The sequence below is a fragment of the Netta rufina genome, assembly GCF_964035555.1.
Source record: "Netta rufina genome assembly, chromosome: 24".
In the NCBI taxonomy this organism is placed as follows: domain Eukaryota; kingdom Metazoa; phylum Chordata; class Aves; order Anseriformes; family Anatidae; genus Netta; species Netta rufina.
In genome coordinates this window covers 5,157,436-5,181,483 of record NC_140148.1, presented here as the reverse complement: position 1 = coordinate 5,181,483, position 24,048 = coordinate 5,157,436, and the positions used below count along the sequence as shown (strand labels likewise).

Here is a 24,048-nt window from a genome sequence, read left to right as displayed (position 1 = left end):
TTCTGTAACCTCACATCTTACGTGGACATTTTTATCTGAAAGCACAGCCAGTTATCTATACTGGAGAAAATAAAACAAGCACTAGAGACCTGTGGGATGGGGTTGTAAATGACTAATTAAGCATATTAACAAGGATACAAGTTCTAAGAGCACTGAATGAAGTTTGCATGAACAGCTATTTCATGCCTGCAATTACATGGTTACAGCCCATTTAGTTTTGACCATGTTTTGATTGGACAGCTGGAGGTGAATATTAACATAATCCAATTTATTACATCAGAGCAAGCAGTGGTATTTTATTTGGTCAATATTCAAAGCCATAAAATGACCTGCGATCTTCTTCCTAGCCTGGATAGGTGTGAAGAGTGGTCCTGTGGGAGTGTTAATTGATTGGAAATAGGAAACCTTCACTGTGATTTTATTCCGTTGCCTGCAGACAAGACAAAAGAGTTGCTTATGCCTCAATTTACTTCCTTCTGATTGCTACTTTATGTAATCTCCTCATTGATCTGAGGCAGAGCTACTTAATGTGCTTTGTTAGTCTCTGGAGAATTGTAAAGTTGTGAATAATTAAATTCTGGGAGAGGAGATAAAAATAAAAATAAGTGTCATTGAGGACTGCTTTCATTAATGGCCTTTATTTTCTTCAGCAGATAAGAATTGTGATTGTTAAAAAAAAATAATGCTAATTCAGTTTCCTGTTTGTAGCATGAAATTGTGTTATAAACCCAACAAATGATGATGTTTTAGTTCAACCTACAAGAATTTTATTGTGATCAGATGCAGCCAGAAGGGGGGAGTGTAGGCCAAGTTCTGGAGGAAAAGTAACGTGCCTGGCTGAGGGGTCTAGTCTGAAGACTGCAGTGGAGCAGTGAGATGGTAAATATATAGCAATCAGTGAATCAAATGATCACTGCTGTCCTGCATGGTTCTGTGTGTTAGTGCTGGATGTTAGAGCTGGTAAAATGTTGTCCCTACTGTATTAGAGGCATACTCTCGTTTATTTTGTTGAGCTAAGTATTGAAGTGTTTCTTCTAGGTGTATTTAGACCAAGGTTATTATTGGTCTAGTTCAGCTAACAGGGAACTTCTGCTTAGTGTGCTTACTGCACTTTTAGATGCGTAAAATTAGGGGATGCTTTGTTCCCAGAGTCAATCCTGTAAAGCACTGTGCATCTCCCAGAAAATATGACGTTCAATTTCAGCAAGAATTAAGGAATATTTTGAGAATCTTTGATTCTTCCCTGGGATTTTAATATTGCTGTTTGCTTCTCTGGTAGCTAAGCAAAGTGATGTAGCTAAAAGCCATTCAGACATGTTTATCTCACTCATGTGAGCATCAGTGCTTGTTTATAAATTCCCCTCACATAAATTTAAGGCAAATCTACGTGGATCTGTCTGGTAGCATCTCAGCTGTACTCTTATTGTAGTATTTGTGCTTATTGTCTACATCCTAAATTACTTTTAAGCTTCTCTGAAAAGGGAGCAGGGAGCTCTCTAAGACTAAAACTTAGGTGGATTTTGTCAGCAAAAGGGAAAGGAAGGCTGTTAGAATATTGCACAGAGATTGCTAAACCTGTGCTTAGGGAATCTGGCTCAATTTGAACCATCTCTAGCAGAGGTAATCAAACAAATGGGGAAAATGAGCAGTGGTAATTTGCCAGGACTGGCTTTTATTCTCCTGAGTTGTACAGGAACTCAAAGGTGAAATAGCTGAACTTGTAATAGTTTTGTGGAACCTTGCTTAAAATTGCTCTGGTGTCCAAGGACTGGAAGATGGCAAGTGCTGTCAGTCATAGAATCCTAGAAAGGTTTGGTTTGGAAGGGACCTTAAAGACCACCTAATTCCAATCCCTGCCCTGGGCAGGGACCCCTCTTGCCAGCACAGGCTGTCCCCAGCCCCATTCAGCCTGGCCTTGGGTACTGCCAGGGATGGAGCACCCACAGCTCCTCCGGGCAGCCTGGGCCAGGGCCTCACCGCCCTCATAGTAAAGAATTTCTTCCTAATAGCTAGCCTAAATCTGCCCTCTTTTAGCTTAAAACCATTCCCCCTTGTCCTGTCACCACACAAAAAGCAAAAAGTCCCTCTTCCACAGCTTTCCTGTAAACCCTCTTCAGGCACTGGAGGGCCCCTGTAAGCTTTCCCCAGAGTCTTCTCCTCTCCAGGCTGAACAACCCCAATGCCCTCAGCCTGGCTGCACCATGGAGCTGTTCCAGCCACTGAGCATCCTCATGGTCTTCTCTGCACCCACTCCAGCACCTCCACATCTTTCTGGGGGTCCCAGAGCTAAGCACTCTGCTCCTGGTGGGGTCTCTTGAGAGCAGAGCAGAGGAGAATTCAGAAAGATTCCGCAAAAGGTCTGGAAAGCTACAGATCTTAAACCTGAAATCCGCACAGGAAAAAAAAATCAACCCAAACTATAATAAAGAATCAAATTCACTGGTATCTATGTAAAGGTGATACCCTTGGAAGGGTCAGCCTATCTTCCTGTAAGGGAAGTCCTACCTAATGATCCTACTGGAATTTGTTACAGGAATAGGGGCTGACATGGTCTGCTTGTTTTTCAAAACTCTTTCAGCGATTCCTTATCGAAGTTTTTTTGAAAAGAAACTAAACAGAAATGGATGAACAATGAAAAGCTAGAGGTAAATAGCCAGTGCCAGTGGAGTTCAGCATGAATCTCTGCTGGAGCCTTTGCTTTTCATTATAATTATTAAATAAGCTGGAATAAAGGCTGAGTAATGAGGTGGCAAAGCTTGCTCCTGTGGGGCTGAGTGACTAAGAAATAAAATGGCAGAGGAAATTCAATATAAATAAACATAAAGTGATGCGTGGGAGGAAAAACATTCCTAACTTCAGTCAAATATAATTGCTACTTAAGGCCAAGATCCCAGGTATGAAAGATTGAAGGAAATGCTGGGTCTGTGCTTGGAAGCTGCCTGGCTCTTGTTAAGAATTATTAAGCATAGATGTTAAGAAGTATTACCTCTAATAATCAAGAAATGTGAACAAAGCGTAGCATAATTTTGCATCTATATTTAAAATGCAGATGATCCTCAGTGTGCACAGTTTGGGTCTGCTTGTCTCTCAAAGGATGTAGCAGAAATAGAGAAGAGAGCAGGGAGGAGAGCAACACGGATGCTCAAGTGTGGAGCAGCAACTGTGTAAGGACTGAAGAGCGAGTTAGGACTGTTGTGTCTGGAAAAGGTACAACCGAGGAGAACTCAGGACAAGTCTGATGCTACCTGAAGTGGCCTGAAAGAGAGAGAACCAAATGCTGCAGGGTGTTCAGAGTTTACATAGGTTTAAAGGGGCCTAGATAAATTTGTGGCAGAGAAATCCATTGAGGATTATTAAATGAATAGGAACAATTCCTGGCTTGAAGTCCCTGAACAGGAACAGGTAAAGGCTGGGGAAATCGTGCACCAAGCAAGCTGAGCAGCTGGTTCAGCATGCTTGTTACAATGAGTCCTCCAAACTAATGTCTGCAAGGGAACATTGGTTTACCTGCACACAGGTCTGACCTGGTGGAGCCTTTCTGGTGTTTGTATTTTTATTTAATGTAATTCTGCTATGCCACATGTTTGAAATGGTTTCTTTTTTTTACAGGTAAATCAAAGACCAAGGAGAACCGTCAGTCGATCATCAACCCAGACTGGAATTTTGAGAAAATGGGAATTGGTGGCCTTGACAAAGAATTCTCAGATATTTTCCGACGAGCTTTTGCTTCACGAGTGTTTCCACCTGAAATTGTAGAGCAAATGGGTAAGTATGATAGAGAGAAATATGTCTGGGGTAGAGGATGCAGACCCATTTCTGGTTTGGAAAGACTGGAAATCAACTAACAACCTTATGCTATAACGTGGCAGTTACTTAGAGATCTAAAAGACTAACAAAGCCTTTTCTTCCACTGTTGCTCCTGAATGTCTTTCGTACTCCTGTTACTTGGCTAAAAAAGGGGGACAAAGAAGCAACTTGAATGCTCAACACTGTACATGAAATGTCTGAGCAAATGAAATATATGGTTTAACTGAATACTTTTCTGTTGGAACCCAAACACTGCCTATTCTTCTGCATGCTTCATTTATTCATAGCAATGAGATTGAATGCTCCCATTTCTAACTTACTGGCAATGGGCTTTCTGTACAAATCAAAGGAAATTCTGTCCTTAATGATCCTGCCTTATGTATAGTATCTATTGTTCTGGCAATTGCACTATGAACTTATGTCCTTCTCACAGCATTAGCCCAATAAACAGAGTGTCCTGTGTGATCTTGGATTGGTCTGATTTGAAATTCTGCAGAGGATGCACAGGCCATGGCACGTCTTGGAGTTTGTGAAATAAAAGCACAGATTCTTAAATATAGCCTTTTTGGGTCTAGGGTAGAAAAGGCAGTCCCATTACTTTGTAAACATGTGCTGGCAGGCAGATAAATGGTACTGATTTTAAAAGTAATTTTATTAAGCAATATGCAGCTGCAAGTATCTTATTTTGTCCCATAAAGTAGCTAGGGATGGTATAGCTAGTCTTCATTCTCTGAAAATAATCTTTGTGGGATCATATTTAAACGTGGAATTCGGAGCTACATAATTTCTAAGTATGTTTATATTTCTTGATCCACCTTCTCTCTCCCCACAAATGAAGCAATCATGATTTTGATTACAAAACAGATTTTGATCAGAAGATATGTCCTGTTTGTGTGTGGCTGTATCAAGTGTGTCCGCTTCCAGTGTTTGTGGAATTAATGTTAAAGTAAACTTCTCTGTGAGGTGTGTTAGGTCTTTTCTTAGTGGTTTAAACACTTAAGGAGAAACATTGAAGAAACCCTGTAGGCTAAATCCAGTTAGTGCATGATTCTCTCTACTGCTTTTTTTTACTTCATATTGATCTGTTAAGGACTTCTGTGGGCTGATTGTGCTTTTTTTTTTTTTTTTTTTTTTGTGGCTGTGATCAAATCATGATGTCTCTGCCACAGCTTGAAGACAGCAACAGCTTGAATTTGTTGGTATTTATCTGCTCTGCAGAGGGAAGTGGTGTTAGCTATGGAAAGAAAAGCTCTTTTACTGGGACACTGTCCTGTTCAGAAATGTTGCTGGCAGCTGGCCTTCGGGTGGACCAGCATCCCCTCACTTGAAGTATTTTGACCTTCTGAAGCAGCTACATGTATGTTCATAGCAGCAGTGCAGAATCTTTGACTATACGTGGAGGTAAAGACTTGGAATTCTCATTGGTGTCATTTGACTGTAATGAGAAATGCACTACTAGACTAGAGATAATTAGAGCTTGTTTTCGTTTTGTTATAACATCCATTATTCAACTTCCATGGCTGAATGCAATCTGGCAGCATGCTAAGCAGGGATGTGTCAAGGTTTGATTGCATTTGCTTGGTGTTATTGGGGGTTGAATCAGCCTGACAGCTGGGCACTGTTTGGTAATAGCACACAGCAGCTAGCTTTGCCATGAAGGACCTGCATCTCTAACAGGTACCACTTGCAACGGTCAGAAACCTTGCTGGCTACATGAGGTTGTGGAGCAGCTTTGCAGGGTGTGCTGCTCAGATGGTTCCTCTCATTAATTGGGGTTGCTTAATACAGGAAGAAGAAACCTCTCTGAAGGACCACTAGTATTTTGATTACCCTGGGCAATGAATTAAAGGTGTGCCATATTATTTATATAAATACATATACCCTTACTTGTGCGTGTTTACACACATACTATGTAAAGAAAAATTTTTCTGGTAAGAAGTTAAACTCCAAACAGAACTCTCTAGCTCTCCGATTAACCCTAGGGCTAAAGAGCTTATCTGAAATTTGAAATAACAGAACTTTCTGACATTCATTTTCTTTGCCTTAGTTATAACTTGCTCTTAACTATATTTCAGATCTGAAATGTCAGTGTGACAGCTGTTCACCTTTGTATATAATTTATTGGGAAAGGAAAAGAAAGAATTCGCCTGCTATCTGGTGCTCTGGTGCTCACCCACTTCTGTTTTTTGCCCAGTGCTTACAGACTGCAACTTCCATGCCAAACGCAATAAATATTTCTGTCCTGTAACTACACAGAGGCAGTATAGACCCTTCAAAAATTGCTTGCAATTTGTGTGTGGTTTATCTAACTTCCAAGGAATGTTCTGGGTTTGCAGCATATAAATCAATGTTAGTTAACCATATCATCCGAGGGTGTAAATGCTACTCTGATGCTACAATCTCTGGTTTGTCCAAGAAAAGATATCCAAGATCAACCTCAGCTGGTCATTAAACATTTCCATAGCTCCCTGCTGCCCTGGAAAGGGGCAATTTCCTTTTTGCTACCCACGCCTTTCCCATGTTCATATCCATCACTTCTGTTGTGGCGGGCTTGTATGCCTCTGTAAAGAGCTAAAACATTTGAAAGCAAGAAAAAAAGCGTGCGTGTGTGAGCAGTCAGCATTCGGTTCCCTGGTTGGCTTGCTGGGACACAGCCACACAGATGGCAGCCGGAGGGGTAAGGGACATCACAGTAGGACTTCATCAGTTTAAGCTGAGTGCTTTTTTTTTTAAGGCTACAATTCAATTTGCTGGAGATTCTTTAGTATTATGAACATGGTGTAGTTATCTTTTTACTTAGTACTAGGCTCTTAATAACCATGTGACTGCCAAATGGAAATAAATTCTTACCTGGATGAGAACTGAGAAAGTACCTTGAAACAAAAGGAATGCTCCTTTTCAGTGCCATCCTGGAGTCTTCAGTATTGTAGGGATGATGCTTTTAAGGCAGGAAACTAATATTTGCAGGGGGCCGATAGAGGTAAGGTGGAAGTCTTTGTAACAAAGGTAACTTAATGTATGAATTACTTGTGTGTTCACTTCACACATCTTGCAGGGCTTTCTGTTGTGCTTATGTGTAACTGCACAAAGGGTACCAAAGTTACTCAAGTCAAAACAGCGTGCCGGTAGGAGAGGGGAAAAGGACAGGCCTAAAAAGCAGTATCTGTGGGGAACTGCCCCTGTTTCTTGAGCCCTTTCTGGTTCTCTATGATGTTTAACTCAAAGTAAAGCCACACAACTACATTGTGAACAGCGGCCTTACAATTGATTGATCCCCATTTAGTTCCCTTAAGACTGATTTTGGTTTTTCTTTTATTGCTATTAAAAGCATCCTCTCATTCAAGCTAGAGCCCCTCCTTATTATTTGATAACTATTATGTTGCTGAATACATGTTATAATCATTCTTGTCTTTTTAAAACTGTAACAGACCTTTTTTTTTCTTCCTTCAACTTCAACCATTTAGATAAAATTTTTGAAATGTATATCTCCAGGCACTGAATATCAACAAGACCAAAAACGTTTTCTCAGACCTGAAAGAAACTGCCAGTGCTGAACTCTGTTTTCCTTTCTAAAGAACGCTCCAGTGTCTCCATATATTTGAAACATGGTCTTTTAGCAGAGGAGTGTTTTTTATGACTTACATGGCACATCAGTGGCCCTAGAAAAATTAGATTTCAGCTGCACAGGTTGTTACAGTTTAGTAACAGGTACAGAAATGTTTGGTGTTACAAATTGCATTCTTTGTGAGAAATTGAAATGGAACCCAAATTCTCTGTGCTCTCCTGTTACCACCAATAAACAGGTTCAATCAGACTTTTTAGAGGTGATTTTTATTTCCTGGTAACCAGCTTGTGCTCTGACCCCTTAGGATCGGTCAGTCTCAGTGCTCCATGTGAAGTACAGCTCGCTATGGTAAAGTAAGGCATTAATGAAGCACTGTGACTTGGAGATGTGTCTTTTAAGGTATCTTTAAAATTAATGCACTAATGTTCTTGAAGTACTCAGATGCTATAAGAGAAAAATAGCACTGGGAAGGATCTCATGCAGTCTATTTTTAAAATAGGATATTTGTTATGAAAAATCACAGTCAGGCAAGTCTAACCTGTAACTGGTGGTAAAAATACCCTAACTTCCTAATGCACCCTATTCCACTGCTTAGGAGTATCCTTACTGTCAAAACTTTCCAATTGCTTATACTCAGCCTTGCAGCTGTTTATTATATATGGTAGATATGAAATGTTTTTTGTTAGGTTTTTGGAGGGGACTTTTACATACTTGTCCGTTTCTCTTCAGTATTCTGAAGGCTAGCACCTAGATTTTGAAACCCTTTCTCATAGTCTCAATCTGTAGGTCACTGATCATTGTTATTTCTGTTCCCTGGGTCATTCTTCACTGCTTGGCAGTGTGATGACCCAAGCAGGGTTCAGTAACTGTCAGAGGTGCTCATGAATTCTGGGTGGATTGGCAGGTTTTCTCTGTGCCTTGGTGTATGTTCTTATGTATAATCCTCAGTATGATGACATGTTTCGTTTTGCAACATGCAGGTTATTATTCCTACCCAAATGTAGAAACTTGTGCATTGAGTTACATTTAAAAAGAGAAAAAAAAAAATTAATCTTGCCTTTCAGTGTAATAAAAACATTGTATAGTAGTAAATCCAGGAGGGATCCTTTCTCTTTGTGCTTCAAAGTTGTTGTTTTGTTTTTTTTTTATCCACTTTTCATCTACCTTTAACTTCATTCAGACAGTGTCTTTCATACATGCTTATGAAGATGTATAAGACCTTTTTATAGTTTTATAAAGGTTTAGATCTCCCCTCATTTTGCTCTTTTTTTTTTTCCCCTTCAAACCCTCCGCGTGACTTCATATGCTTAACTAGGGGGAAGTTGTCTTTAGACCAATCTAATAAATTCTTTTTGGCTATTGCTCTTATCTTTGTTTTCTTCTACCTACTTAGAAGGACATAATACCAGAATTCTCTAGGAATTAAGTTAGTTATAGGTCTATACAACAAAATGAGAAAATATTTGAAGTTGGAAGGGATCTCTCAAAATTGTTTAGCCCAGCCCCACGACATCTTTTCTTTCCCCAGCTCTTCTTTCCCTTTGTAGCATTAAGGGTGACACTTACTTCCTTCCCCCGCCCCAGCGTCTTATCCATGCTGTACAGGTTCTCAGTGACTTTAAGATGATTTCACTTGCTGCTTCACAGTGCTCCTGGGTGAAGTTCTTGCCCAGGTATAACCTGTAAGTATCAAGTGCTCCTGTGGGCATGTTCTGGTTATCTGCCTATTTGGTGCTTAGACCCTGCCTGCCTGTCACTGACATTAGTGTTGGCTGCCATGCGACATGAAGTCAGCACCCAAGTAGGAAGTGTTTTGCAGTTTGAACTGAGCATTGTCTGTTATTGGCTTTTCTTCTTATTTGAGAGTTGGACCAACGCTTTGTGACTTCTTCTCCTGATGTGATGGTGAGATAAGTGCTCACCTCACATCAAAACACGTGGCTCCATGCAGCCATCGTGGCTGAATCTGGTTAGCGGAACTCCAAAAATAATTGCTCAAAGCTCAGGGGTCAGTCAAATCCTACCTGAATTCAGGAATTAAGAGCAATTAAAAAAAATCACAACAATATGTCACAGTATAAATCCATAATTTGTTCACATTTTGAATTTCTGGATGCATTTCTTGTCTGCGTCTCAGAATGGATGCAGTAGAACTGGAAAAATGCTGGAGCCAGGGCATCATTGGGATGCTTCAGGAATCTTGGGGTCCTACGTTTGGGCTGGGGCAGTCCCAAGCACAACCACAGGCTGGGTGTTGAATGGATTGAGAGCAGCTCTGAGGAGAAGGACCTGGGGGTGCTGGTGGCTGAGAAGTTCAACATAAGCCGGCAATGTGTGCTTGCTGCCCAGAAAGCCAGCCGTACGCTGGCCTGCTGCACCAAAAGCAGTGTGGGCAGCAGAACAAGGGAGGGGATTGTGCCCCTCTGCTCCACTCTCATGAGGGCCCCCCTGGAGCCCTGCGTTCATCTCTGGGCCCCCAGCACCAGCAGGACATGGAACTGTTGGAGAGGGTCCGGGGCAGGCCGTGAGGATGGTCAGGAGCTGGGGCAGCTCCGCTGTGGGGCCAGGCTGAGAGCTGGGGGGGTTCGGCCTGGGGAGGGGAAGGCCCCGGGGAGAGCTCCCAGGGGGCTGTCAGGGCCTGAAGGGGGCTGCAGGACAGCTGGGGAGGGACAACTCGTCAGGGAGTGTGGTGATAAAGCAAGGAGTAATGGCTTTAAACTAAAAAAGGGTAGATTTAGGTTAGATATAAGGAAGGAATTCTTCCCTCTGAGAGTGGTGAGGCCCTGGCCTAAGCTGCCCAGAGGAGCTGTGGGTGCCCCATCCCTGGAGGTGCCCAAGGCCAGGCTGGATGGGGTTGGGGGCAGCCTGTGCTGGCGAGAGGGGTCCCTGCCCATGGTCGGGACTTGGAACTGGATGAGCTCTAAGGTCCCTTCCAATCCAAAACATTCTGTGTTTTTGTGATTCTATGATAATGGGCTCAGAAAACCTTGTAAACATGGAATCAGTTGGCTTGGAGATCTTCAGCCTTGCAAAGAGACCAGTGGGTGTTTGCTTTTCCAACCTGGGGATTTGGATATGTGGAATGACGCCCAGAGATGGCAGACTTGGAACAAAGGAAGGGGATGCTTCACTGAAACTGCCACAAAGAATTTATGCTATTTTGTATTGATGACTATGGTCATCCCCAGACACTGAGCTATAAGGACTCTTGCACTTACTTTGTATGGCTGCAGTTGTGGTGTCCCTTAGCACGTGTCACCGCAGCTTGGCAAGTGCAATTTTGCTCTGGCTGGAAAACCAGGCCTTGGGACATCCCAGTGACCCTGTTATGTTGGTACTTGTTTACTCAGAGGTGCTCTGTGGGTAAGTATTCCAAAAGGTATTTGCAAATTCCTTCATGTCGACTTGAAGTAGACAGAAACGATCCAGCTTTTTTCCAAAAAGTAGAAAATGCCGACGAGATTTATGGCTATTAACATGCAGGTGGGATCTGACTGTAAACATTAGCTGTTGCGTTCAGCAATCTGTCCAAGGACTCTGCATAATCTTTACCTTCAATTGACATCATTGTTGCAGCTCTGCTCTCAGAGAGGCAGAGGCATTTGCTTTTATTTTTTTGGTTGCAGATATGACTTCTTTTTAAGATGGGTTTGTTTTGTACATATTCTTATCAAAATCCCTTTTTCAGAGAGTCATGATTTTGTTTGTGTAGCCAAAGGCATTCTGTTGGAAACTTCTCTAAAGCTGATTTATTTTCTTTTTTATCACATTCCATCAGAAATTGATAAATGTCCTGCCATTGTTGTAAATCTAGTTATTGCCTCTTTATACATGTACGTATTAAACTTCTCACAGCCAAACAAGACATGATGAGAAAGGTGAAGGACTCCTTTCAAAGATCTAGGAAGAACTTACTGGCTTTGTTGTCCTCTCTTTACAGTGGCAAATGACTTATGTCAAGCAACTGGCTATTGAGAGTCCACTTAAAATAAAAGCTTCTGTGTCAGGTGTAGCCCCTTGCCTGTCTAGTCTTTGAAATGAAAGCAGAAACAAGTTACTTCAGTCTTGCTACTTGTCAGTAGCACGTAAATCCTACAGGAAGATTAACTGTAGGCAATGATGTAGGCTGAAATAATGTTGGGCTTACAGGTTGAGAGGAGGGGGAAATTCCACCCAAGAGTTGGAAAATCTTGTCCATGTGGCAGGTGAAGTCTGGGGACCGTGATCTTACTCTAACCTGCCTGAAGATTAATGTACAAAGATAAGCATCTCTCCCTGATGTATTCAGGATCAGTACTTTGCTATCGATGTAGGTTTCTGATAGGTGCATCTGAATGATACAATCACACCAGAATGCTTTGATTTTAATTAAAAGGGGAATTACAGTCCCAAGTAGAAAATCCCTGTTATACTTAAACATTTCTTCTGATCTTTTAAAAGAATGAGTAGTGAGAGTCGAACAAGTAAACTTCATCCTGTCTCCGGGTAAATGACATTCTGGTTCAAAATAGTATTTAATTTCTCTCAGTAATGCTCTTACCAGTTTTTAAGATTTTCCCCTTATATTTTATGTGGAAGACTTCTCATATGGGTACAGTTTAGTTCCCCTTATCCTGTTTATTCAGCCTCTAACCTTATGACATTCAATCGCATAATTAAGTATCCCATTACAGGAATGACCTTTGATTTTTAAGTCCGAATGGTGAGCTTAATGAGTTAGATGTCTGCACTGCTAATAATTTGTGTTTATAAGATACTCATAATAGTATTGACATTTGGCTGCATTGGTGAGATCAGCAGAGTAAAGATAAACTTAATCAAAATTCTTGTGTGGGGCATAGGATCCCGCTGTGATTTGAGACGTAACATTTGTAGTTTGTCATCACCTGTCTATTTTAATAAAGTCCTGCTTGTGTTTAAAGCTTCAATTTTAGCCAGGTGAACATAGCTATACAGAACATCTCTACTGGAGTAGCTTGTGACAATTTCATTTGAAGAGGAACTAATTACTTCAGTTTCAGGAATGCTTTTCCACCTGAGCAAGACCTGGCTCTTGGAGGTCCCTAGCAGTGTGAGCCCAGTGTGAACCAAGCCTTAGGCAGATGGTTAGTGATATCATCCACGTTCTGATGTGGGGAATCACCCATGTGTGATTTGCTGAAAAGTGAGCGTGGAGGGACCAAAACGGGCTGGGCTTGTCTTTGTCAGGTAACTATTACATTGTCCCTGGGGTCCTGCTGGGTCCCAGGGCTGCTCTTTTTGCTCAGGTGGGGTGAGTGGCTAATGACCGAGCACAGCCCGAGGATTTAAGTGGCTGCTGAAGCTGCAGCCTAACTTTGAGAAGCCTTCTTTCTTTACTGTTTCCGCAACAGTTTCTGTCCTTTCAGCAACTCATTTTTATTTTTATTTTTTTTTAACTTATCAGGTAAAAGTTAACACTTCCTCAGGATAAGTAAGTTGGAATAAGAAGAGGGGAAAATCCAAGGAGGCTTTCCAAGCAAACTTGTCCAAAGGCTGTCTGGTTTCCCCAGAGTCATCCAGCTAGAGCCCTTCGCTAAGACCGTATTAGTACATGCAGACAAAGAGAATATTTGGGCTCTATAAGAAGTTCTTTCTTAGAAGAAGAAAGTAAAAGAAAGCTGTAGAAGAGATGCTTCTTGGAGGTTGTATGTCTTTCTAGGAGAGTTTCTTAACTGAGAGAACTAGAAAAAAAAATTTAGAGCAGTCCATTCTCTGTAGCATTGTGCTTTTTTTTTTTTTTTTTTAAAGTTATACTAGGGAAAAATGAGATTGTACAGTACAATTTTTCTACCTTGAGTAAGGGTGCTCCCAGGAGTGTTTGTGTGCACGTGCCCCAACTTGTTGGTAGCCTTCTGATGGCCTCTCCTCTTTGAGCACATTGGAGCTTTCTGAGCACCAGTGACTGCCTTTGCTTAGGATTTCCTTTAAAAGCTTCACTCATCATCAAAATCCTGCTTTGTGCTATTTGGCTACATAGGTGATCATGTTCCTCCACAAAACATGTTAACAATACCTTTCATGACATTGATTTGACAGGAATAGCTTTTAATTTATCTATGCCTCATTCATTCCTGTGTGAAACTGGTCTTTGCTGACAGTATGTGGTGTTTGTAGTTTTTGACTTCAAGATTCCCTGAAATTTGACTGATGAATTCCTCTTAACCAGATCTTTTTTTTTTTTTTTTTTTTTCTGCGCAGAGAAGCACAGAGAAATCCTTTAGCTTTATTATTGTGCTTATCTGGTGCAGCAGGGTCTCTTTTGGAGGTTTTGGTAGGGATCAGAAGCTCTTCGTAGTGATGTTCTCTTGAGGCTTTATTTTCATGTATGAACAACCTGAAAGAGTGAGTAGCGCATGCAGATAATAGAAAACATTTTGTATTGAGCAGTTATTCAGATTGAAATTAATTCTTTATCGCTCTAAGATTCGTGAGTTAATGCAATTAAATCACACTTGAGCATTGGTAAGTTAATGAAGGAGAAAAGCACTCATTCTTTAAATGCAGGATGTTGCTGTGAGGTCTGAGAAGCAGTGAGGACTTTGCTAGTGAGGTATGCAGCATGGGGGGAACTTAGCATGTAATTAAGATGAGATGGAAAGCAGGAGGGAATAGTTATTCCGTGTGAATGACAACTTGATGGGCCCAAGCTCGTTAAGTTTTTGATGATGCTAGAAACTGCACTCAGGTCCCCTAAGTCTGAGCTCTGGGCCATCAGTTTGCTTTTTTTTTTTTTGCTGTTAATGTGTATCTTAAGCACTGCAGGGCACTTGTTGCATGTTTTACATGCTTTAAAAAGTCGAATGGCAAGAATGCAATCTAAAAATTAATGCCTTATGAGTGTTGTCTACAGTATGGAACTGTTTTCACTAATAAGTGTGTTTTTTCCACAAACAATTAGTACTTGAAAGTTTCTAAGTTTTAGATAAATCTAATCTTCTTGAAAGGAAACACAGTTTTTTGTCTTCAAACATACTGATATCTTGTATTCCTCACTCGTTGTCCAGAACACATGTAGGGTTTTTGCACAGAAATTGGATGAAGCAAGAGCAAAGGAGATGGTGCCACTGGATTCCTTGCCCTGTAATTAAACACTTGTGTTCAAAGTGGGGATTTCTTGCTGATGGAAGCTGCTCTGGGCAGATTCCAACCATAGGTGACAGTGGATACAGCTTCCTCCAGGTCTTTTTCCTTGGGATGTCCTGTGGGTCTGGCAGGTGAGGATGACTCTGGAGGAAGGCTCTGCCAGTGTGTTGGTGCTGTGTCTGGCTAGGGATCTAAAACACGAGAGGGTGGTCTGCAGTCAGAATATCCAGGTATCCATGAATAATCCAGAAGTATCCCAGAATACCAGGTATCCACGCAGGCTGTTTCACTCTCTGCATGCACACCTTTATCTCTTCTTTGCACATGGGAAAGACAGTGAGGACCTAACACTTCTTCCTGTGCTAGGAAGAAATAAATCATTAAAACACTTGCTGTGTCCTGAAAGTTCAAAATAATTTTACTTGTAGTTTTGGGTAAAAATAATAAGAAAATCGAAAGATAGAGGTCTATTGGAAATACTAGGATCTAGACAAAATAAGTTACATATATCTCTCTTCTTTTTCCTTACCGCTGTCTGACCAGACAACATCCAAACTTGCTCTTCTACTAACTCAGTCTTCTACATGCCTTTTAATTTGGGCAACATACATGTATAGCTCCCATGTCTTCATTTCTCTAGATGATGTCTGTTTTTCTTTTCTGTTTTCATAGTTAGATGCCTTTGCTATAAAGCTGTGGCTTTGTTTATTAGAGGGGTCTGGTGCTCAGTATTTAAAATACGGTGCTTATACATCATCATTGCTCTCCTGTTTCAGGATTTTCCAATGCTAGTTAGTCCCTTTGGATTGCTTCCAGGAGGAAAAAAAAAAGTTTTGTTTTGATGCATTTGTTTTTTTCTGTCTGGCTAGATCTTGTCTAAATGCTGGTAGTCCCATTAAATGACTAAAACCAGTTTCATAGCAGACGTGTTGGTACCATGAACTTCTTAGCATAGTATAAGGCAGAGCATAAAATACTCAACTGTAAGAATAGTATTCAGCTGTAAGAGTAGTGTAAGAATACTGGAGTTTTTCAGGTCTTCTAGTTACATGTCAAGTTCTCTCTTTTTTTTTTTTTTTTTTTTTTGCCTCTAATGGTTCTAGTTCCTAGAAGCCTTTTTCAGTTTTCTCAATACTTGTTCTAAAAACCTGGAACCAGACCTAGACTCCTTTAAGCCCAATGCAGGGTTAAAAATTTAGGCATTATTACATGATATCCCATGCTTTTCTGATTCATGAATCAGATTAATCTGCTTTACTTACATCTATGTTGAGAGTTCAGCATCAGTTGAGTAACTTTGATTTGATGCTTCATTTTCTTTACATATCTGAAAATTAAACTCAGCTGAATCTCTTCTGTAAAGGAATGCTGCTCATATGTGTTTTGTGCCCCTGTAAGAGAAGAGAGAAATGAATCAGATATCCTAAATTGTTAATTTAATTTAATTGTCCTAAATTGTTAATGCATCTTTCCTTGGTGTTCATGGTGTATAGGTGATGTTTTAAAAAATAAAATAAAAAATTTCTGCAGCCCCTCACTATCCGGGGATGATGATCATCCTAGAACCTACTCTGGGGTTTTGTTGAACTGAGAAGTATATTATTTACCTGCTTAACAGGCACCTGTTTATTGAGCATTCCGCTGACAAGCAGTTATAGTTCAGGCTCTCAATCCTTAGCTCTTAATTTAGCATGCTTAATATATAGGGTGAGCATTTGTGCTGTTATGAGCTTTGGGTTATTTTTTGTTGGCCGTTGCCAGATTGGTGGAATGAGTTTGATCCAGTCTGTCAATTCTATGTTTGTATTTCACTGCTAAAGATGATATGATGCAGAGCTCAGGCTAATGCACATCTCTGCAAGGTCACTGTAAAAGCATCCTTATTGTAAGCAGCAATTCCCTCTTTACTGTATTGCTCTTTCCTTTGTAAGCCTGCTTTCTAAACTTCTTCCCTCTTGTTCTAGGCTGCAAGCATGTGAAAGGCATTCTGTTATATGGACCTCCAGGCTGTGGTAAAACACTTATGGCGAGACAGATTGGCAAGATGCTGAATGCCAGAGAACCAAAGGTGGTCAATGGTCCAGAAATCCTCAATAAATACGTGGGCGAGTCTGAGGCCAACATCCGCAAGCTGTTTGCTGATGCAGAAGAAGAACAAAGAAGGGTAATGCAAACATAGATAAATAGCATGGTCAGGATGAATGTGCCTTAAAGAATGACTGGAAAGGAAGTTTATAATCAGAAAATTGCTGCTTGCATTAAAAGATTGAGTCACTGCTTCACTTGTGATTATAGTTACTCCTTGCAAGTCACTGAATATTAGTATTCTACGGATTCACACAATTTCAGTTGGAAGAAAAATAAAACCTAAACCATTAGCACCTGAAAAGGTAGCTGGTCTTCCTATTAGCTATGCCGAAGATAGACAGTTTGTTTAACTTCCATGTGGAGTTATTTTAAGATAATACAGTAGGGCCCATCCTGCTGTGTTTTGTATTATACAATGTGTCAGCTGCTCAGAAAGTGCTTAAAAATAGGGTCATAAACATTTTGCTCCATTTTTTGCTTTTCTTCTTTTTTTTTTTTTTTTTTTTTTTTTTTTTTTTTTTGAAACAGTCCATTTGGAGTTTTGCTAGTAGGTTCAGGTGGTGCATAAACTAGGACAAATTTCAAGTAAGTTCTCATGTCTTCAAGTTTTTGGTTTACAGGATTATAGTGTAGGTACATTATAATAATATTAAGTGTACATTTTAGTATTATAATAAATACACCCTTAATTTTTCTCAGCAGAAAACTAATGGATAAGAATATTGTCTCAGAACCAGAGTATGGATCTTTGAAAGTGGAACTGGAAACAAAGATTTTGTTCTTTTTCCAAACTTTTTTTTTTTTAATCAATTGATTGAGCTGGCAATGAGAATCCTAGTCTTTGAATGTGTAAAAACTTTTTTTCCTTTGTGCTTTAGTAATTTTTCCTGTCACTTAATTGTGATTAAGATTTTATGGTAAAGAAGCTATATTTTCAGGTAAATTGCTACTAAATAGTGATGTCTGTTCAGAAGACATTTGCAAAGGAGACTGTATACCTTAATTTTATGTCAGACAGTGCTGCAGGTTCTGAAATTACTTAATTTTCTTCTGCAAAAGATTTATTAATCTGAGCTTTACATGGGAACACATACAGATGTAAACAATCTCCTTTTCTCTGGTTGTTGCGATATAACTGAAAGCTGTGAGCTGCTTTTCCTTTGCAATAACACACCTGTTAAAATAGACTTTATATTGGCTGGAGGGGATGGTCTTGATGACAAGTTGTGAGATTAAAAAGGTCTCAAAAAGGTTGGTATTGTAATGACTTGTGTCTGGGGCAGATTGCCAGTGACAGCACGTTTACCCATTATTAGCATGGTCTCCACTGTCCACAATAGCTGTTGTAGAGGTAGAATTTGAAGGGGAAAAGCTTCATAATATGGTCACAAAAAGTATCCTGTTCTTTTACCAGCTGCAACTGCTTCACCTTTGAGTGAACCTGGGAAGAAGCAGTTCTATTCCTGATTGGCACTGAACAAATGAACTCCTTGAAAATACTAAGAACACAGTTACTGTGGCAAGATGTGTATTTCCTAACTTTGTGACCTGGGCTATTTCCAACATTGGGCGCATCCTTCCACAGATGTATTTTGTTCTTCATCTCTTTTTCAGCTGGCTTCCACAGATACCAAGTCCTGTGACCTTTGAGCTGTGTCTTCTGCCTTTTGGGCTTGTGCTTTTCATGTTCATTCTACTCCTGTCCACTGAAACACTGCTTCTCTTAGGACTGTCAGCTGTGAAATCTTGTGTTAGGACAAAGCCCACCAACAAGACAGCAAGATGATATTCTGAAAAGGGGTCTGATGCATAGCATGTGATACTAAAAACACTTGCAGATATCAATGTTTTGTATCTCTGATCTTATTGAGAAATTACTGTTTTGTTTGGATTGCTTTCAATGGTGACATGGCATTCCTGACGTGTTTTTCTCTCCAATAGCTTGGAGCAAACAGCGGTGTTCATATCATCATTTTTGATGAAATTGATGCAATCTGCAAGCAGAGAGGAAGCATGGCGGGTAGCACTGGAGTCCATGATACTGTTGTAAATCAGTTGCTGTCTAAAATTGATGGAGTAGAACAACTCAATAACATCCTAGTGATTGGTATGATAATGCTGTCTTTCTTATTACGGGGTCAGGTTGAAAAATGCTGTTTTGTTTGCTGCAAGTCAGCTAACTTACCATTGCTGATATTGGATGTGTTTGGACTCATCTGAATGACTGTTATTTGACAAGCAACAGTGGCATATTTAAAGGGAGATGTAATTGACTGATATTACTGTTTTAAAGAATTTTCTCATTTCACTTTTAATAGCAAGTGTTTGATTAAGAAAACTTGCAAGGAATAATACGCACTGGTATGTTGACATATGAAGGACTGGGGCTTTTTTAGCTATCTTTTTGAGTTGTTGTGATGCCAGGACTTGGGTAGGTTTGATCCCTATTGCCCTGACTCTACTTTAGGGCATGGCTTTTTCCAATATTTCTCAAAATGTCTGTCCTGTTTGTTTTTCTGAGACTCTGAGGTCTCGTGTTAGCTTTAGGGAGCATATTCAGGAGATGGAGGCCGATTTAGTTAGCTGAGTTAATGCTTATTTCGGTTTTAATTTTGCACTTAGGAATGACCAACAGACCTGACCTGATTGATGAAGCTCTGCTGAGACCAGGGAGACTTGAGGTGAAAATGGAGATTGGTAAGCAAACTAGTATATGTCAATACATAAGCTCACATTAACTTAGTCAGCAAATTAAAATACCATTTTAGATTTACCAATTGATAAGCCATTGACCTGATCATAGAATCATTTAGGTTGGAAAAGACCTCTAAGATCATCAAGGCCAACTGTTGACCTAGCAATAACAAGTCTATCACTAAACTATGGCCCTCAGAAACACATCTGTGAGTCTTTTAAATACGTCCAGGGATGGTGATTCAACTACATCCCTGGGTAGCCTGTTCCAATGCTTTACAACCCCTGTGGTGAAGAATTTTTTCCTAATATACAACCTAAGCCTCCCCAGGTGGAACTTCAGACTTTCTTCTTGTCCTAGTGTTGGGAGAAGAGACCAACGCCCAACATGCGGCAGCCTCCGTTGAGGTACTTGTAAGAGAGCAATGAGCCTCTGCTTCTCCAGGCTAAACAACCCCAGCCCCCTCAGCCACTCCTCATACGACTGTTCACCAGCTTCGTTGCCCTTCTTTAGACATACTCCAGCACCTCAATGTCCTTCTAGTGAGAGGCCCAAAACTGAACACAGTGTTTGAGGTGCAGCCTCACCAGAGCCGTGTATGGGGGGATGATCACCTCCCTGGTCCTGCTGGCTTCACCAGTTCTGATGCAAGCTGGGATGCTGTTGGCCTTGGCCACCTGAGTTCACTGCTGAGTCGTATTCAGCTTGCTATTAAGCAGTATCAGATTCTGTCCAGCAGAATTGGGTAGGGATGGGCAGGCAGGACCCTGAATCTCTTGCACTAATGAAAGGAACAAAGAAAGCACTGGACCACTCCTAGGTGGAAACTGCAGAACTGTTGATCTTGTAATGTGTGAGAGCAGTTCTTGACTTGGAGAAACATCCTTCTATTTGTATAAAGTGATAATGGTGAATTTAACCTTAGTAACTGCAAATGTTAAATAGCATTGGCTAAACGTTTCAGACTGGCTTATTCCAGAAGGTCTAGATTGCTTGCAACAACAGAACTAAAAACATGCGAAAGAGCGCTCTTAGCCATTTATTTTAGTGATTTGGAAAAGGTTAATATCTGTTAGTAATTTAGAAGGGACTTTTTTAATTGTACACGTTTACTTGATACCGACTCCAAATTAATAGATTATTTATTATAACCTATGTGTGTTTTTTTTTTTTTTTTTTTTTTAAGAAATTAAGCCTGCATCAGCTTAGATTCAGGAAAACAAGTCTTAACTTCTGATCTTACAGACAAAGTCTCATTAGTGAAGATGAAGTCTTGAAGGGTGTTTAAAGGTTGGAAGCACAGTTTTAGATTTGTGATTTGAAAGAGTCCATAAAACATTTTCCTGTGAACTTCATACACACAAATGTTATGAAATATTTTCTGTACTCTGAGCTATGCACTGAATAGTCTAAAGGTAAAAATAAATAAAATCTCAAAATGTAGTGAACCGTATGAGAATCGCAGGCAAAGAAGGCCATTAACATTGCTAAGGCGAGTTTCCTTTCAGTTGCGGAAGATTAGATGGAAATGTCCATATAACCCTAAAAATCATATGACATACTACATGGGAAGATAAGAGTTTGTAATTATTGGTCTAAAATGTTGGGAAACTCTTGAAATGGAACTTTCAGTGTAATGTTAAGTGTTTGCTAGGGATTTTTTTTCTTATCCTTAAAGGGTAACATCACTCTTTCAAAGATCCAGAAACACAAAGAGATTTTGTGATAGCTGAAAAGTGAAGATTTTAGGCAAAAGAAGAGAAGCTGATGACTATGAAGGGAGCCGCAGAGGTAACCTAGGCAGTAAACTGATGTCGATGCTCCAGAGTTAATGCTAATTACTCTGAATTTGATCACTGCAGGAAATAGTTTGTATTAGGCAGTATTGTGTGTATATCTCATAAGAGATGTGAGGACTAGAGAAGCAACTGGAGCACTAGCTAAGACTTAAAATCTTGTGGAGCACAGGCAGCACAGATGGTTTCTAAAATTTAGAAGGCTTATGAGACTAAGGTATTCAGTTGGATGCGGGAAAAAAAATATTAAGAGACTTGTGCCTATTCCTGGCATAGTATGCAAAAAAGGAAACTTGGACAAAGAAGAGTAGAGCAGTGCATGGAGTTGTTAGTGGCCAAGCTGACGAATAATCATGAGAAAGAACTAGCACTAGCAAAAATTATCATTTACAGTCTTTACAAAATGACACAGCTACAAGGAATTGAAGGGAAGTCTCAGCAAAGAAAGTGTGTTTTAGGGATGAAGAACTGTATATACAATAGTGGTTGCCTTTGTGCAATCTCGTGCTTAAAAACAAATGTGTAGGAGCAACTGTTTTTACTAAAACCAGGTAAGAGTTATTATTTATTTATTGTGTTATTTATTTATTTATTGTGTTGCAGGTGTATTACTTGCATCTTTAGCTGACAAAGTTAAATTAAATAAATTGCAGTCTGAGCAATACTTCCCTAGAACATCGGATCCTTGTAATAAAGGCTCTGGAGGAAAATGAGCTGAAGTATAGTGTGGTTTTACCAAGAGAATGTTGTGCCAGATGGACACCTTACTTTAAAGAAAAACACTATGTTGCTAAGATGCAATCTGGGAAATAATCACTTATATCTGAGAAAATTAAGATTTTATGAAAATTGCAAGGTGGAACTGCGTTTAAGGATGCCAGGCTGACCAGATTGCTCTTGTGTACGGTGAATTCCTGGTATGGAAGCCTGAGAGCAATGAACTTGAAGGAAATTAAATTTAGGCTGTTTCTCTGTGTAGTGTGGGGGTGATGCCAAGGGCAAACTGCATACTTTCAAACATTTTTTTAAAAATATCCTACTTATGAATGAATTGCTTATATTGAGAAAGAGCCTTTGGAAGCAGGACCATTGAAGAGAGGTAAGGTTTTGCTGCAGCTGCTGTGCTGAGACACTGACTGGGATGCGCTCTGTTTAAAATCTCAGGTTTGCCGGACGAGAAGGGTAGATTTCAAATTCTCCATATCCACACAGTACGGATGCGGGAACATCAGCTGCTGGCTGAAGATGTGGACATTGCAGAGCTGGCAGTTGAGACTAAGAACTTCAGTGGTGCTGAATTAGAAGGCTTAGTTCGAGCTGCTCAGTCTACTGCTATGAACAGACATATCAAGGTCAGTCCTATCATCTCATGTTGAGGGGAAGGAAAAAGAGAAAATATGTAGAGTCTTTTATTGTATGTTTACTTCCAAATGGATAATGTCATCTCAGCTCCATCCATTCTAGAGGAAGATTGCCTTGCTTTTTTCCATCCTTTGCTGATTATGGGAGGTCAGTGTATCTTTAAGTAGAAAGAAGTTATCAGGACCATGAAATGTCAGGTTATATTAATCCAGATGAAGAACACAGTATTCGATGGTGTTGAAATATGAGATGATTAGTTCATGAAGAAAGAGGCTGAAGGATGTAACCTCGCCAGCGGCCAAGAATTGGTGTGAATTACTGCAGAAGAGAGCCTTTGACATTAGTTGCCCAGCACTGATTTTTTTTAAATAAAAAGTCTGTTCAGCCTAAGATATGAAGAAAACAAATTATGCTTTCATTTCAGCAAGAAAAATAATTTGGTTGCTTTGACATTTATATCTATTGGGAGCTCTTGTTCTTTCTGCTTATGTTTTATATAGCCAAGAAAATTTGTTTGTTTCCTATAACCAAAAGCACAAACATGAACAGTTTCTCATTTTCTTGTGTTCTGTCTCAAAAAAGAAATCACATCTGGAGGTATTTTCATCCCCTTATATTTTCATCCATTTAAAAGCAAAGCGTTTTCCTTTTAATAATTAGTTTAACTTAGAATTGATGCATTTTCTTTGCTTGAATTTTGGGTGAATTTTGGGACTATTAGCATTTTGATATGATCCCTGCAGTGCCAACTTTTGCTGTGGGAGAGGAGACAAGGGCAATAATGAATATAAAAGAGCTGTCTCCTCCTTTAGGTGTGTATGTGATTAACATCTTAGTAATGTACATATTACTATATGTACTATGTGTACTATTACTATGTATTAATATGTGTATTCCATGTGTCAAGCAACCACACTTGTTTTTCTTCTCAAACAGTTTGACAGTATTTTTGGATAATCTTACTGTTTATTATGAAGACATCTTCAGCCAAATGATACACTAAGGTCTTTCATTCTCTCCTATGAGTACTGCAAAACTTAAAATATACATCACATGCCTGACCTAGATTTCAGAAGCACTTGTGTGGAAGCCACAAAACAAATAGCGTTTGAAAATCAAATGGAATTATCCTTCTGAATCATTTAAGTTCTTCTGATAACCTTTCAAAATACTTCAATGTTAAAAATTAAAATGTACAATCCATTAAAGGTTAGGAAAGAAAGGAAGCTTCCTATTTGTACGTGTACAACTTGAGGAATATATTAATAGCGTTTTGAGTACATTTGCTTCCCTCTGCAAAACAGAAGAGTGATTAACGTGCACTAAAGATCCTCTTATATTCTTAGCATCCTCTATTTCTGCTGGGTGAGCGTTTTTGTGAGGAGGGGCTCTATCATTTCAGCTGTTCTTGGGTTACAAATATTTTTTAGGCCAGTCTGGGTTACTGAAGTTGCTGTTTAGAAGCTGCTTTTGTTACTCTACAAGATAAGCATAATGTGTTTCCTTCACATGCTCAAGTGCAGTCCCTGTTCTTGTAGATCATGCTAGTCAGAAGATAATGTCTTTTAGATGTGTTTGAGAGGGAATATTATTTGACTTTTCCATCACCTTGGTCTTAGGAAAAGGCGATA

General features: G+C 39.8%; 1 protein-coding gene across 1 annotated transcript in view; it reads left to right on the top strand.

Annotated features, from left to right (window-relative positions):
- The window catches only part of NSF (N-ethylmaleimide sensitive factor, vesicle fusing ATPase), an 82,063-nt gene that overhangs the window by 28,661 nt on the left and 29,354 nt on the right, over positions 1-24,048 (top strand). The window contains exons 8-12 of the mRNA XM_084301359.1: positions 3,610-3,765; positions 16,441-16,640; positions 18,506-18,671; positions 19,187-19,261; positions 22,220-22,407. Coding sequence (XP_084157485.1) covers positions 3,610-3,765; positions 16,441-16,640; positions 18,506-18,671; positions 19,187-19,261; positions 22,220-22,407 — 785 coding nt within the window. The remainder of the gene's footprint in view (positions 1-3,609; positions 3,766-16,440; positions 16,641-18,505; positions 18,672-19,186; positions 19,262-22,219; positions 22,408-24,048) is intronic.